General features: G+C 34.3%; 1 protein-coding gene across 1 annotated transcript; it reads right to left on the reverse strand.

Moving 5' to 3' along the window:
* Window positions 1-1,762: 1,762 nt before the first annotated feature.
* LOC126748351 (uncharacterized) lies at window positions 1,763-5,794 on the reverse strand. The gene is made up of 4 exons (XM_050457516.1): window positions 5,501-5,794; window positions 3,089-3,358; window positions 2,693-2,855; window positions 1,763-1,916 (listed from the first exon to the last, which is right to left on the reverse strand). The coding sequence occupies exons 2-4, from the start codon at window positions 3,284-3,286 to the stop codon at window positions 1,903-1,905; spliced, it is 375 nt and encodes a 124-aa protein (XP_050313473.1). The 5' UTR covers window positions 3,287-3,358; window positions 5,501-5,794; the 3' UTR covers window positions 1,763-1,902.
* Between the last annotated feature and the right edge of the window lie 8,985 nt (window positions 5,795-14,779).

Genomic DNA, 14,779 nt, shown 5'->3' on the forward strand with positions numbered 1-14,779 from the left:
TTTTCAGGAGTTGGTGCAAATAGAGATTTTTATTACGGAGCTACCGAAGACAATGCTACTGTCCACTCCGCTTCGGGAGTTGACGTAGAACGGTCACATTCTTTAAAAATCCCCAGTTCCGAAAAAAAACAGGATACAAAACAGCAAGATCTCTGACTACTTTAAACTAATCAAAAAAAGAAAATAAGTTTAATAACGTTAAAAGAAACTTGTCTTCAAGAAAGAAAGCTTGAAAAGCAAGAAAAAATTCTCAGAAACAGAAGAAATTAGAGACTAAAAGTAAACAGTCAAAAGTTTCTTCTGATCTGAATTTGAAGATTTAAACCAAGATGTAAAACTTGACATCTGGAACTTAGAAAATATGTCGTGTTACTTAAAACCAAATGATTACGATGATTAGTTAATGTTTTGTAGGAATGTAGTTTCTGATAGAGGAAATAGTTTCGCTTCATTTTATTTTTACTATAAGTAAAAAATTATATATAACAAAAATGCTATTTCGTATTTGCCTTCTTTCCTATATAAGTAGTTACGCTAAACTTAGCAAAGGCCTATTCTCCTTCATCCGCCGATAAAAACTGTAATTCAGACAAGTTGTGTAGGTGGCCAACATTTGTCAAGTTAGAGATATATAAACCCAGCGTCAAGAGGGGTTACAAATCTGGCACAAAGACGACTCCACCATGGCTCGCGCTTGACCACGAAGAGCTAGCGAAATCGATGCGGTAAATTTCTTCCGCTGGGATCTTCAAAGCGGAGGCATCCAAAAGCACCAACAAGGAATGAAGTAAAGAAGGGCTCTAAAAAGGAAATAATTATATACATTCAGAGCCAAGCAGCCTTAAAGACCATCCAAGTGCCAAGAACCAGAGTAGAGAACCAAAATGCTGGACGAGCTAAGCAGAAGGTAATTATAGTTCGAATATGCTAAGGCTCCCGATATATTGCAGTCTACTGAGCGGAACTAAAAGACTTATGAGTTCTCAAGACTTGGATAAGCTCTTCAACCGACGGGTTTGAACCCTTCTATGAAATTAGAAAAAGGTAATTTTCGCGCGTCCTAGACAAATGGACATGAAATAAAAGTATGCGAACTTGGCAAGGAATCAAGTGCAGGCGAGCCAAGGATTAATTTGTAACCCTCTAAATCTGATTCTCTTAATCTAATCTGATTACAGTCATCACAGGTCACTGGAGACGCAACCGGCACCTGCATCTATCGGGAGTGGTGCAAAGCTCATTGCGCGATGGAAGAAGCGTCTTACCACCTTATAAGAGAGGTGTGGAAGGTAAGCTAGGCTGAGGGGATACATTTTGGGATCCCTATCTTTAACAAAGTAGGAATTGGGTAACCTTAGCTGGGATCGTCTGCTTTCTTTTCTTAGAACTGAAAGGGGCCAGAGGAGTACCCCCGGTCACCTCGATCTAGTGATGGCGAAAAGAGACTTTCAGGTTTACTCGTTTGACACAGCTGTCCCTACCACTACTAGTATTACTAGTATGTATTTGATACTATTTTACCTACTAACCAGGTTTGAAGGAGTAACTAGATTTTTGTTTCATGCTTTGGTCCCCAATTATATAGTGGTAAATTCTGCGATTTTTAAGCTACGGATAGGTAAGATCTTATGGTAAGGTTTACCATGTAATATTAACTCTTTTTGTTAGTCTCTTTTTATTTTGCTTCACTTCTAGTACTAGCTCTGTCAAATTAGTTACCTAAATTTTAACATTTTTATGACAAATATAATTAACATAGCAGTTACTGTTTTAACGTTATATTTAAAAATAAATTATTTGAAAAAAATTAAAAATTACAGTACAAAAATATCACCATACTTCTTCATAAAAAATATCATCCCTCAGTAAAGCACTGCTTCTCTTTGATGTTTGGGGCGAGCTTTATAGTTTAATAACTGAAAATAAAAAAAATAATAATTATAATCCTCTATTATTGTAATACACGGGCTTAAAATCTACTGTGTACAAGTACACAGGATGTTACAAATCAGTGTGTTAATCCATTAACCATATATTTTATCTCAGTATCTTACGCCTTCTTTATGTTACTTTTCTATCAATATACCCGGTGATAAAAAATAGAGCTATTATGAAAAGTGTACGGTAGGGTGTACTTTGACCACAGACTTTTTCTGATGGTACATGTGTCTCGCTGGTTTTACACCAGAAAAGAGACTATTTTCCAAAATGTTTGTTATTAATCGAAATCAGAAAAGAGATTTCTGATTATGCGTTTGATTCTGTTCAATATTATGAATGACGTTCATTTATTATGAAAACCGAAAGATCTCCTCTCTCTGAAAATCCGTACTTGTTACAATATAAGCAGATATTCATAATATTCAGCAAGTTTAAAATTTTTTGGAATATTATTTCATGTTCTATGTTAAGATCTGATATCCGTGAAGGGGTGAATTTGTGATTAAATTTGTCAAAATGCAAATGAAGCTACTATTTCCAAAATGCATAAATAATTTGATGTTGGTCCCCAAAGTCATCTGAATGGATATTAAATATGTATTCAGATAAGTATAATATTTCTAATTTATTAAAAATAAATATCAGTACTAAATATCACTTTTCTGATGTAACTTTGAAGGTATATTTTTTGAAAAATCGGATCTATCGAAAAAGTTATCGAATTTCGTATCAATAGTACGAATATACTTACTATAAAGCATTTCCGCCTCTCCCACCTGCATTGGCACTAGCTTGTGCCTGTGACTGAGATATTGTGGCTGAAAATGGTCCAAAACCAAAAGAGGCTGATTGCGACTGAGCCTGTGATTGCGCCTGCGCTCCGGAACCACCATAGCCACCTCCACCAGCTTGAGCTAAAAAAATGTACATTTTCCATAAACAACAGTTCAATTATATTCTATTTGGTTATATTTTATGCATTCTTAATAAAATTTTGTATTTATAACATATAGATTAGAATTCTTTTAAAAAAAGTTTGAGTATAGTAAACGAGATATTACTCGATGTACTTTAGGTTTCTCAGGAAATAAACCTGTAACGAACTAAAAAATGAATTGCCTTAGGTCTAAAAGTATGTACATTTTACCTTGAGCTTGTGCTTGCGCTTGTGCTTGAGCGCCACCACCACCGAATCCGCCTCCATAGTGGTGTACTGGTGGGGGAGGTGGTGGTGGGGGAGCGTAGCCTCCTCCATGACCTCCTCCATATCCTCCACCATATCCTCCACCGTAACCTCCCCCATATCCTCCACCATACCCTCCTCCATTGCCACCGTCATACCCATGCCCGCCTAGTAAGATGCCTCCGAGAAGTCCTTTATGCTTCTTCAAAAGGTGACGAGCCTGTCGCGAGTGTACTAAAATAAACAAAAATATAAGAATTAGGAAACTTAATTATTATGGGACAAATTGGGCGAATCTTAAATTTTAATGATACTGATATGTAACTGTTATCAAAATATTATATATCGAAAGCATTCCAAACTATTTTGAAACATTAACATTGTAGTGGATTTTTTAAAACTTTTGTATTTATTATATTGAATTAGCCTTATATAGATGAAATATTACCAATATTTTTGTAAAGAAAAACCGCATTCTCCATCACATCTCTTAAGCTAAAAGAAAGGTCTGTAGGTAAATAAAATAAATTTAAATAAAATAGAGGCATCAACATAAAGAGGTGTTTAAATACGTCAAAACCTAAAAAATTATTTTGCATTAATAGTTTATCAATTAACCAACAAATAAACAAAAAAAAAATCTACTTTGCATAACAATCACACGATATTTTGTTACATCAGTTCCAAAACAAAATATTCAGCTTTTTCCAAAAATATCTTCCGATCTGCGTTGTTGGGTCAGTTGATTTATTGAAAAATTTACCATAAATATTTCGTGTATACTATTAATTAGATATCATTAAAAAGGTATCTCGCAGCTTATTAGGAGATTGTATTCAATGGTGTCAAATGAGTTTTTGCAAAAACAAGCACAATTGATTTAAAAAACAATGCAGAAATCCCATGTTAACTAATGAGTACAGATTTCATTTGGAGCATAATTAATAACTTTTCAGTCTGAAGACGGATGACATGAGAGCTTTTTGGATTACGTAGTTCAAGAAAGCCAGTCTTTTGGAGATCTTAATTATTAGGAAAAGGATATCTTAAAATAGCCAATGAACATAAATAAATTTCGTAAACCACATATATATTGTCCCATTCACTGGAAGAATGCCGGAATTTATAATATGGTAATGTAAGGCGTAGCCAAAATGATCGTAATCGCCACTTGTCAGAAAAATCAAGTTATGGATTGGTGAGAGTTTTCCATTTAAATTCCACCGAACATATTTGGGTTAGTTGAGAAGCGTTTGGTGGATCATCACCCTTTAAGAGTCCTGCAATATGTCAAGGAATTTCTCGTGGAAGAATGACAAAACATGGCGCAAGAAGTAATTTTATTGTCATTGAAACAATAAACTTCACAGTTATCACATTTGTTTACTAGAGAGATCTTGACTAAAATGAAAACGAAAAACGACTTTTTACGAAAATTCGGATAGGTGGCCTCTTTTTTGTTTTACGGCGGATATCATGGATTATTTATGTGGTAAACAGTAACAAACTATTAGATGTATTGCCGCCTCATTTAAACAGATAAGTTTGCACATTCTGCAGTTCGCGTACGCATGTTCCCAATGAGATGATCTAGCGAATCCTAAAGTATGTCAACCCAGAAAGTTGCGGAAGCTGTTGTTTATTGGAGGGCTTCTATACATCATTTTCCACACATCTTCGATGAGAAAAGACGCGGGCTATGGGAGAATAATGACCATGACATCTTGGAGGAATTGAAACTTAAAGTATGGGACCAGGCCTATCTTAATGTAATCCAACATTAAAGGAATCCTGAGGTATGGCATCCTAGGCTAACTGTAGAAAATCACGCCGCTATTGTACCCTCATTGAGGAGTTCGCAAGCATTTCTACCCTTCTATTCATCATATCCTAGATGTTTTTGATGGGAGAACAAACAAGTTGGAAGGAACTGGAATGTAAACGGTGTTGTTAAATCAAATGGCTCTAAAACTTCGTTAGTTTATCTTTGGGCATATAATTGGACTTGGATAAACACCCAAGGAGTTCTACTACCTAGGCTGATTCCACCCCGAATCGTTCCTCTAGTAAGAGCTGCTCGTTCAACCTCAAATTCCAAAAAGCACCTTTCATCTCTTAGACACCTGAGTCGTTCACTCCTGCTTTACTCATCGACATCTAAGAAAATCCTTGGCATATTCATTTTTCTTCAATCAAACACTTTATGCCTTACTTAAAACTTATTAACAATTCCTGCGATCTTGTAAACCATACTACCTTTATACATAAACAAACTTAATTTGAATTTGATTAAAATTGTAAGTATATTTTTTATTAAAAACCATGATTTTAGTTAAAGATTGACCGTTAAATACAAAAATGCTTCAATGTACTTACTTTCATCGGAAGATGCATCAGATAGTGGAAGAGAGCACACTTCCCCAATAACCACAGCACAAACCAAAATTTTCATTAACATCTCGGAACAACCAAAAACTAACACACTAACAGCACGATTTTTTCAGAGATTTTTAAAAACTAGCGCTTTCAAATCAATAAATATATTATTTATATATACTTAAGTATCTGGTCCCCACCAATGTATCCGGTCTTGATGATCTTGAATTATTCTTATTTTCACGATCTGAAGGTTTTTCGATAGGATAAGTTCACCGTCCGTCTGCGCTTCATATTTGCGTATTTTCCATAAATTCTGTAAACTTAGCGGAAGTAAAAATTGTGTAGGTTTAAGTACGTCATATGTACTTTTTGTTCATTATTTGTCTATTACCCATAACGTCACGCCTACTAAATTAAGTATAGCCTTCTCTGGGTTTATTCTTAATTAGCAGTTATGTTTTCAGTACACATTTATTAAATCGTTTGTTTTCTATAAAATAATTTTAGAATATCATTTTTTATCTTGTCTTATAACATTAAATGTGATTAAAAAATGTAATATAAACAAGGCTATTCCATGGAAAAAATTATGTTTCTTAAATATTATATTTAACATTTTTTGGCCTTATTTTTTTTAACAAACTGGCTCTAAAGCATTGCAAACCTCAAGGGTGGATTCCTACTAGATGACTGCCCCATGGGGTGAAAATTCAATATGCGTTGATATTTGCGAATAACTCCTATTTTTGTTGAGTCAGGATTACCAAGCTTTACCCTTGGGTTACACCAAAGCTTGTAAATTGGAAAATAAAGAATGAAATACGAACCACATTTAATTTTTTCTTGATCCTATTAGAGGCTATTGCACACATTTAATGGACCTGCTGTGCCCTGCTAAGTAATTGCTTTAGAAAAGCTAATAAGGCATCCTATATTTATCTTTTGATGTAAAAATAATATTTATGATATTTAAATGAAAACGTGGTCCGGAGCATGTTCCTTCTAACACCAATGGCATTCCGGATTATCCATACTACTGGATATACTATCAAAGGGTCGGTTGAAAAACCAGGCAAAAAAAACAGCGCAAAATAATTCACTAGACCTATTTTGCGATCGCACTAGTGGTTTTAGATTTAAAAAAAAACTTGTAGGCCTAAAAATGTCTATAAAGTCTTTCTTAGTTTCAATGTTCCATAATATAATTGCAGTCTTTTGACTTTTCATATTTCATGTAAATTTGCATTTTAAATCTAACTTTATAAATTCACAAAGGTACCGCAAAAACTCCTTCAATAATTTAATTACGATGGAATTTCCAAGTTTTAAAAAAATATTGGAGATCAGCAGCGAGATCACCGGAATTCCGAAAATACCGTTCTATTGTCTAATTTTATCGCTGATCAATTCTTTAAATGGTTAAAAAAATGTAATTTGAGACGATTTTATGGTTTTCTTTGTTAAAGATGTTTCAAAAAACTCTGTATATTGTAAATTGTAGTTAACTGAAGAACAAACTAATATTAAACTTTATATACAGTGCGTCCCAAAAATTATTTCTAAATTCGTTTAAAATTAAGCGATATGTTTTATTTTGCATTATTATTAAAGGTCACATCTCATCTGTGAGAATTTTTATAAACAGAGCAAGATTCCATTCATTCGTGTTTTTTTAATGTTGGCTGGTTCGTAGAAACTGTATGACAGTTGTACGCCAAACAGATATTGTCAAGTGTACGAGCAAAGTTACGGTTTTTACAATGGTGAAGTTAACGAATCGAGAAATAAGTGAAATTCTATGCGTGGTTGGGTTTGGTGAATGAAGACCTACTCAAAGAGAAATTGCTCAATTGTTCAATAAAATCCATCCTAATCGTCCTCCGATATATCAAAAGGTGGTGAGTATTCGGTCAAGTTAGAGATCTGCCGAAATCTGGTCGTCCTGCTCAAATTGAAACTAGACAACTTGACGTAATGGTTTCTTTGGAAGAAAATCCATGCACTCCTCTGTCGCAGATTGGGGCTAGTTTACACATGGTGATATCTGAAGTTCACCGAATAGTTAAAAAGTATAAATATCACCCATATTATTCCAGTGCAAGAGTTATTTGATGACGATTTCGATAGGCGAAAAGAGTTTTGTGAACGCTTGCAAAACATGTGCAATCTAAATAATAATTTAGTTACAAATATAATTTTTTCCGTCACGCTTCTGTTTGAATGGTTATGTAAACAGACCAAATTATCGATATTGGCAAAATCCGCATTGTATGATAGAGGTGAACACCCAGTATCCTCAAAAACTAAATGTGTGGTGTGGAATAGGGCGCGGAAAAGTACAAGGTCTATTTTTCTTGGAATAGACTTTGACAGTACAAGTGTATATCGATTTTCTCCAATTTGAATTAGTTTTAGCATTACTAGCTTTATTTCCAAATCCAGTGAACCCAGAATATTCTAATAAAGAACTAATTTTCCAACAAGATGGAGCTCCTCCGCACTATGCTGCCACTGTGCGTATATTTTTGGATAAAACCTTTTCCAATCCTCGAATTGGAAGGAGAGGACCCATCGCATCGCCTGACCTAACACCACTGGAATTTTTTTTTGTGGATACCTCAAGTCGAAGGTATTTTTTAATAGCCCAAATAATGTAGTCGACTTAAAAGAGAGGATTCGCACGAGATTTCGATTCGCGAGAACTGCGCGCTGTAACTCGGGAAATGATTGAAAATGTGCAACGAGAGTTAATTGATCGCTTTGGATATTGTCAAGCCGTGAATGGCAACCCTTTTGACCATTTACTTAAATTTTTGTTCTTTTTTATATGTTACATAAATTGTGTTTTTTTCAATAACTGACTTTAGGTATAGGACATGGTGCATGAAACATAGAATTCCACGCGAAATTTAAAAATTAAATAAAAAATGATGCTTTCATTAAAAAAAATGAAGTTGATGGTCAACATTTATTTTTGAGCAACCCTGTATCTTTACTACACCTACAAATCCATAGTATATACATATACTTATTTGTTTATTTATTTTTTTAAGGAAATGCTTATGCTAAGACACTCAAAAGCCACGACCTACTCAAACACAATTTAAGAGACAAATTATTTTGAACTAACTATTAGATTATGTGTAATAAAAATTTTTAGTGCATAAAAAAACGGCAATTATTATTATGATATTCAATACGAGTAGATTGTCATTTAATTTCTGGCTAGTTTTATGGTTTTCCATGTTTCCTTTGAGTTACTAAAAATAGACTAGTCAGAACATATCCACAGTCATCAGGATTCCGCGCGAAGCCAATGAAAGCGATCTTGTAAATATTTAATCATATTTTTTTCAAACAATTTATTTGGGACATATAATCCCTGAATCAACAAAAGCGTAAACATTTCAAACACTTGTTTCATGTTATTTTTATTGCGTTTTTCTTGATGAAATGAGTTATTTTTTAACATTTAAGCTATCAAAATCAGGAGTTATATGTGGAAGTAACTGAATGTTTTTAGGTGCTATAATTTACTTTAAAGAAGGTATTGCCAATTATATTTGTTTATTTTCACTTTGAACGTTGTCACGTGTCTCCCCCAGGAAGATGATTGTGGTAAGCCATACAGCCTAAGTGTTATAACTTCGTCTCTGCAATATTTATATTTACGAGAGCATAGCATTTATTTTCTTAATTTCGACCTATACAACATTCTGCAGTGGAGTGGGGTTCTTCATATACCTATAAACTCATTAATGATAACGTCCCATAAGCTAGGTGTAAAAAACGAGAAACCTTTTAGAAATCTTCTAGAATTGCTAATATAAAATGAGTATTAAATAAATTGAAAATTGTCTGAATTGGTGTTAAACAAGTTGTACAAAACGCCGTATTTTATGCTTAAAGTCAGTTGTCAGAAGGAATTGATATACCAGAAATCACCAATATAAAAGTTGCATAATAAAAGAGAATTTTCTGATTATTTTGTGCGAAAACATGGCCTATGTTTACGAAAATAATGAACTAGTGAAAATAATACTTGCCTAGAGAGAGTGTCAACAAAATGCAACCGCAGCATGCAGGTTGTATGCGGAAAGGTTTTCTTTAAGAAATCATGCGGCACCACGTATGTTTGTAAATTTAGTTATTAGACTTGGTGACATAGGGTATTTAAAAAAATAACGAAGAGGCCACGCTGGCAGTGGCGAAGCGTACAAGTAGACAAGGTAGACACTGTCTACCCAAAATTATCCAGTTATTTGTCATTAATTTATCACGTAATTATTTCATGTAATTGTAAAAATTAAAATAAAAAAAAAATTAACACAGAACGTAGTCACTATCCTTACTATTATTATATAGTATCTAAGCATGATTAATCCGAAGGCGCGCCCCGCCTGCCGCACCGAGTAAGATAAAAATACAGGGCTGACACCCAATTAATGTATACGAGCCCCAGGAAGACACATTGATATTTGTCTTCCGAAATTTGGAGCATTTAATCGAACCAAATACGCATCAAGCAGGCTACAGAGGTCCGGCCGCTTCAGCATTCAGCCTATTACGTATGCAAAATTTACTCGCGGGAAAGACATTCGAGCTTTTGTCTATCGAAGTCGACCAGCTATTTTATTATGCTGTTGATGGTTATTGTTTATGAACACGCTTGATCTGGTCGCCCGCAATACATCTACAGTTTTGTTTTGTTTTGATGAATCTGCATTTGGCATTTGGTGTGAGCGTGTGCTATAGTAATTTAATAATTAGTATTTTTATGTGTATAGAAAAGGTTTTTTTAGTGGATATTTTAGTGGTTATTTATGAACGACTGTTCGATGTTGGCAATTGTATTTTAGTTGTGTTTTTATTTGTCTTTAATTAATTTTAAAATAATGGATATTATGGATTTATAAGTTATGGTTATACCTATGTTGTGTTTTTATAAATAGTATTTATTTTTATCTAACTAACTTTTTATGCTAGTAGTAATAATTTTTTTCTTTTTTATATCACTACATAATTTTTCTTTTAAGTTAATATTTCATGCGCTTTCATTCTCTATTTCATTAAAGTGAATACACATTTTTTTCTATTTAACGATTTTTATTGTTTGTCTACCCGAAAAAAAAATCACGCTTCGCCATTGACGCTGGAAGAGCTGCTCAACCTGAAAAGTTACAAATTAAGGAAGACATTTAAGAAATGGCCGAAGATGACTCAATAATAAGTACTAGAGCCATAGCAGCTTAAATTGAATCGTAAAGTGTGGAGGACAATAGATAACAACAGTATTACCCTTATCATTATGAATGGGTACAAGTTACCTCCTGAAGATCGTGCTAGAAGAGTTATATTTTGTCAGTGGCTTTTGGAATAGTTCAGCAGAAATTAATATCTTACGAAATTTATTTTGTGCGCAGATGAGGCTCTATTTACACGAGATGGAGTGCAAAATTTCCACAAAAATCATGTTTGGGCAGTAAGAAATCCGCATGCTGTACAAAGATCGAACTTCCAACATAGATTTTTATTAAATGTGTGGGCTGGCATGGTAAATGGTATGCTAATTGGATCCTACTTTTTTCCATCTCGACTGACAAGTGAAATTTATTTAAAAAAGTAAAAATTCTTTACGAACGCTTGAATTGGAGAGTAAGCTGGCGAATGCGTTACGAAAAGTGTGATTGGGCGAGGCGAACGGTAGTTGAAAAGGAGATATGAGTTAGTATTAGTTTAATTTTGAAGAACTTTTGTAAAAACGGGAACCATATTTTACTTAATAAAGATTTAAAAAAAAATTAATTCTTTGAAGTAACTCTCTTATTATGCAACTTTTATATATATACTTTTTGGTATATTAACTTCTTTTGACGAGTTCTACAAGGTATTTAAATAAATGACTTAACTTTGAACACACCCTGTATATACACCGTACGATAATAACATCCGCATATGTGGATATTATTCACCCCGACCTTTGGAGATATACAATTTTAAGGTTTAGATTCTAAATTTGTATAATTAAGGTTACAAACCATCAACATAAAAACCGAGATAAATTATGAAATTTTATTATTTTTTGAAGAATAGAATTATTTTATTGTGAGAACATTTTTTATTTTTTTATGTTTTAGAGTATCCTCTCCTATTAACCAACTAGTGTTTATTGGATCTAACTTGATAACACAAATTCAAAAATAATAAAATTGATTCTTATTTCCGATTATTGTGGTAAAAACTACTTCATTATAAATGTAAATGGCCCATTAGCAATATTAAATGAGCTATCTATATGCGGGTAAACAATTGTAGGCCTAACATATTTCAGTCGCTGTTAGTCTTTGCAACCGCATGTGATGATTATAAAGTGGTGGCTAAAGTTAACTGGGCCATTATCAAGAGAAAAGTACGGAAATACTGCATAATTTTATAATAACCCTCAGCACAACCGCAATCCTAGATCAAAATGAAAATATTAAATATTTTAAGGGTGGTTCTAAAAAGCATAAGGTAGATAAATATTAGTTATAAGTAGCTAGATATACATGGTAGAGCATCGAAAGTAGTCCAGCAGGGTTTTCGCCTTTGAAACATTTTCTTAAAAATTTCTTAAAAACTTCGTTTTTTAAATTTGAATTACGGCTTGCCAAGAAACTGAATTAAATTTTGTTGACTAGTACCTATATATCATCTTATTAATTGCTGAAAGTGTCCACCGTTCGCTTCCATACAATAGTACAGCAAATGTTTAAAGTGTTTCTGGACATTGTATCAGGTGTAATTTGATGATATTCATTAGTAATGCGGTCAATATTCTGCCGTAAATGTTTTCGTAGTGATTTAGGCTGGGAGGGCTTAATTTTCCATTTCATATGTTCCCTCAAAAAGAAATCAAGGTGAGACAAATCGGGTGAGCCCGCGGGCCCTTCGATAGCATTCCTTCTCTCAATTTAGTTCAAAAACTGCCGAGCAGGTAATAGGCAAATGCATAATAGGAAAGAGTTTCTTGCTGAAATATCATATTTTGTTTATGGTAGCGTTAGTAGTATTCTCTAGTCTATGTAAGTATCTTCATTTAAAATTCTCCGTACGAAGAATTATAGAATTGTGCAAATAAAAACGGAAAATACTAAGCCCAAAGGTTCAATTTCCGGGGATGTTGTGTAGGATTTACTCATACTAAATCTTTGGATTCTTATCTGACCAGTTAACTTCATAGAAAATGCAGGTTATACACCTTTAGTCACTTAGTCAAATTTGAAATAAAGTCTTATTTGCAGCCATTTGTAGTATTTGGAATATTGTTAGAAGTAAACAGTGAATTTCGAATCTTAATAAAACTAAAGTTTGCTTAAACCGCGCACTCTGTATTTTGAAATTCCATACTTAGATTAATAGGAACTTATTTTGACTCCAGAAACATCCCCTTACAATATTTATTAAGCACCTTTTCGGGTAGGCTGATAATTGTATTCCACTACGGGAACACTAATATCGCTAAATGGATACCCTTTTTACTAACAGTCAGCGCTAGAAAAACATTCTTTTTTAAGAAGAAACGCGCATCTAGAGAATCCAAGATCACCTGCTCTCACGCCTCTCCTATCTATCCATGTCATTACAAGGCTCTTTAAATATCACTCTTTAGAATCCCACTGCCTATTGACGTTTTTGTATTCTTTTTCAAGGGTTAATCAATACGGCGGATATTCTATTCTTCTCAATAGATTAGTTTCACCTAAAAGTTATGACGGCTGGCTCAAATATCATTATTTCATTAGTTGAGGCGATAAATAATTCGGTCTCCATTTAAACGCGCCAATACATGTCTTTATGCCACTAACAATAAAATTCAGAAGGTAAAAAACGCTTGTTGTAGACTCCCATACGGATTAAAAAAGAAGATATAACTGAGTGCAAATGGTTAAATATGGAAATGCAGTGGAAAACTCTTCACTCAGCAACTTTTGTACATCAGCTTCTGTCAGCCAATTCCTTTTTATTTCTGAAAAGTAAATTCTGTCCTAAGAATAATGTATATAATGTTAACATAAGACAAAAAAATTAATTTACTATTCCGCAATATAACACCACCATGTTTTAAAGATCTTTCATATACAATTCGATTAAACTTTACAATTACTTACCACCGAAATTAAAAAAATTAACCTCTGTAAATTTAAGTATAAGGTATGTGAAACATTACTCTGTAATAAAATTCGATAATAACAAAAGAATGTATACTGTTAGGTGCTGCTGTTTAGGTTGAATTAAATGAATTGTAAGGCAATGGGCAGCCAAAGGGGCTGTCATGCACATAGGTCTCATAATGGAATCGTTGGGCCTCACCGACGGTTACCAGAAGCCAATAGTGTTGGAAAAACCAATAAAACACTCTGATTTGAAAGTATTTGGCTATATCGATTATAGATAGGTTCGCAGCGTACCGGTCGTTTCGCAGATCCCAGTTTAGCAAGGGAGTCCACTTCCTGGTTTTCAGCACAGCCTAGTGGCCAGGCATCCAGACAAGCTGAGCCCTGCAGCCCACCAGTTCCTCCTCGTCCCTTATGCCTTATGGGATGCATTATGAGCTTGAAGCTCACCCCTTCGTCCAAAATATCCTTAACGGTCGCCCTGCTGTTCGAGTAGATTGATACGTCAGTATTTATTTAGGATTTTTTGTCCGCATTTCAATACAGTGAAGACTTCAGACCTGGAAGACAGTAGCGTGCTCCCAGAGAGTAAGCCTTGCGGGTATGTGGGGCTCCACCACAGTATCCCGCACTAGCTCTGTTATTTATTCTGTGGCCATTTGTATACTAGATGGCCTCCCCTTTAGCAATGTAGGCCCATTGGATTCCTGCCACTCCTCTCTGCCTATAATATGAGTCACAAATCCCTTACAATTCACTGTCTCAGGTGCCATATAGTCACTAATCATCAGAAGGAGAGGCCTGTGATCAGATTTTTGCATGACCAGTTTCACTAGCGTGTAGTTCACCAAGAGCATATAGCCTATGGGCAGTTCTCATTACCTCAAATTGCACCACAAGGTCCAGGAGCGGAAGGCTCAGCAATGTAAGCGATGTAGTTGGAGCTGTTCGCATGGAACCCGTAATGCTTAGGCATGCAAGGTGTTGGATTCCAGTCCTCTATCCAATTTAAAGAATATTTTATTTTCTCCGTATAGGGCCATTAAACGATAGCCCCTTTATGTGAGAAGAGGTTTAACAATAGATGAGTAGATCCCTGAATGATCTAAGGTGACTGACC

This window comes from Anthonomus grandis, chromosome 22 (genome assembly GCF_022605725.1).
Source record: "Anthonomus grandis grandis chromosome 22, icAntGran1.3, whole genome shotgun sequence".
NCBI classification, from domain to species: Eukaryota; Metazoa; Arthropoda; class Insecta; order Coleoptera; family Curculionidae; genus Anthonomus; species Anthonomus grandis.

What these genes read in the sequence shown, in the direction of transcription:
- LOC126748351 (XM_050457516.1), bottom strand. Translation starts at nt 3,286, where the DNA reads ATGGGTATGACGGTGGCAATGGAGGAGGGTATGGTGGAGGATATGGGG. An exon ending in AGCGCAAGCACAAGCTCAAG is followed by an intron (nt 2,856 to 3,088) that starts GTAAAATGTACA and finishes ACATTTTTTTAG; the next exon opens with CTCAAGCTGGTGGAGGTGGC.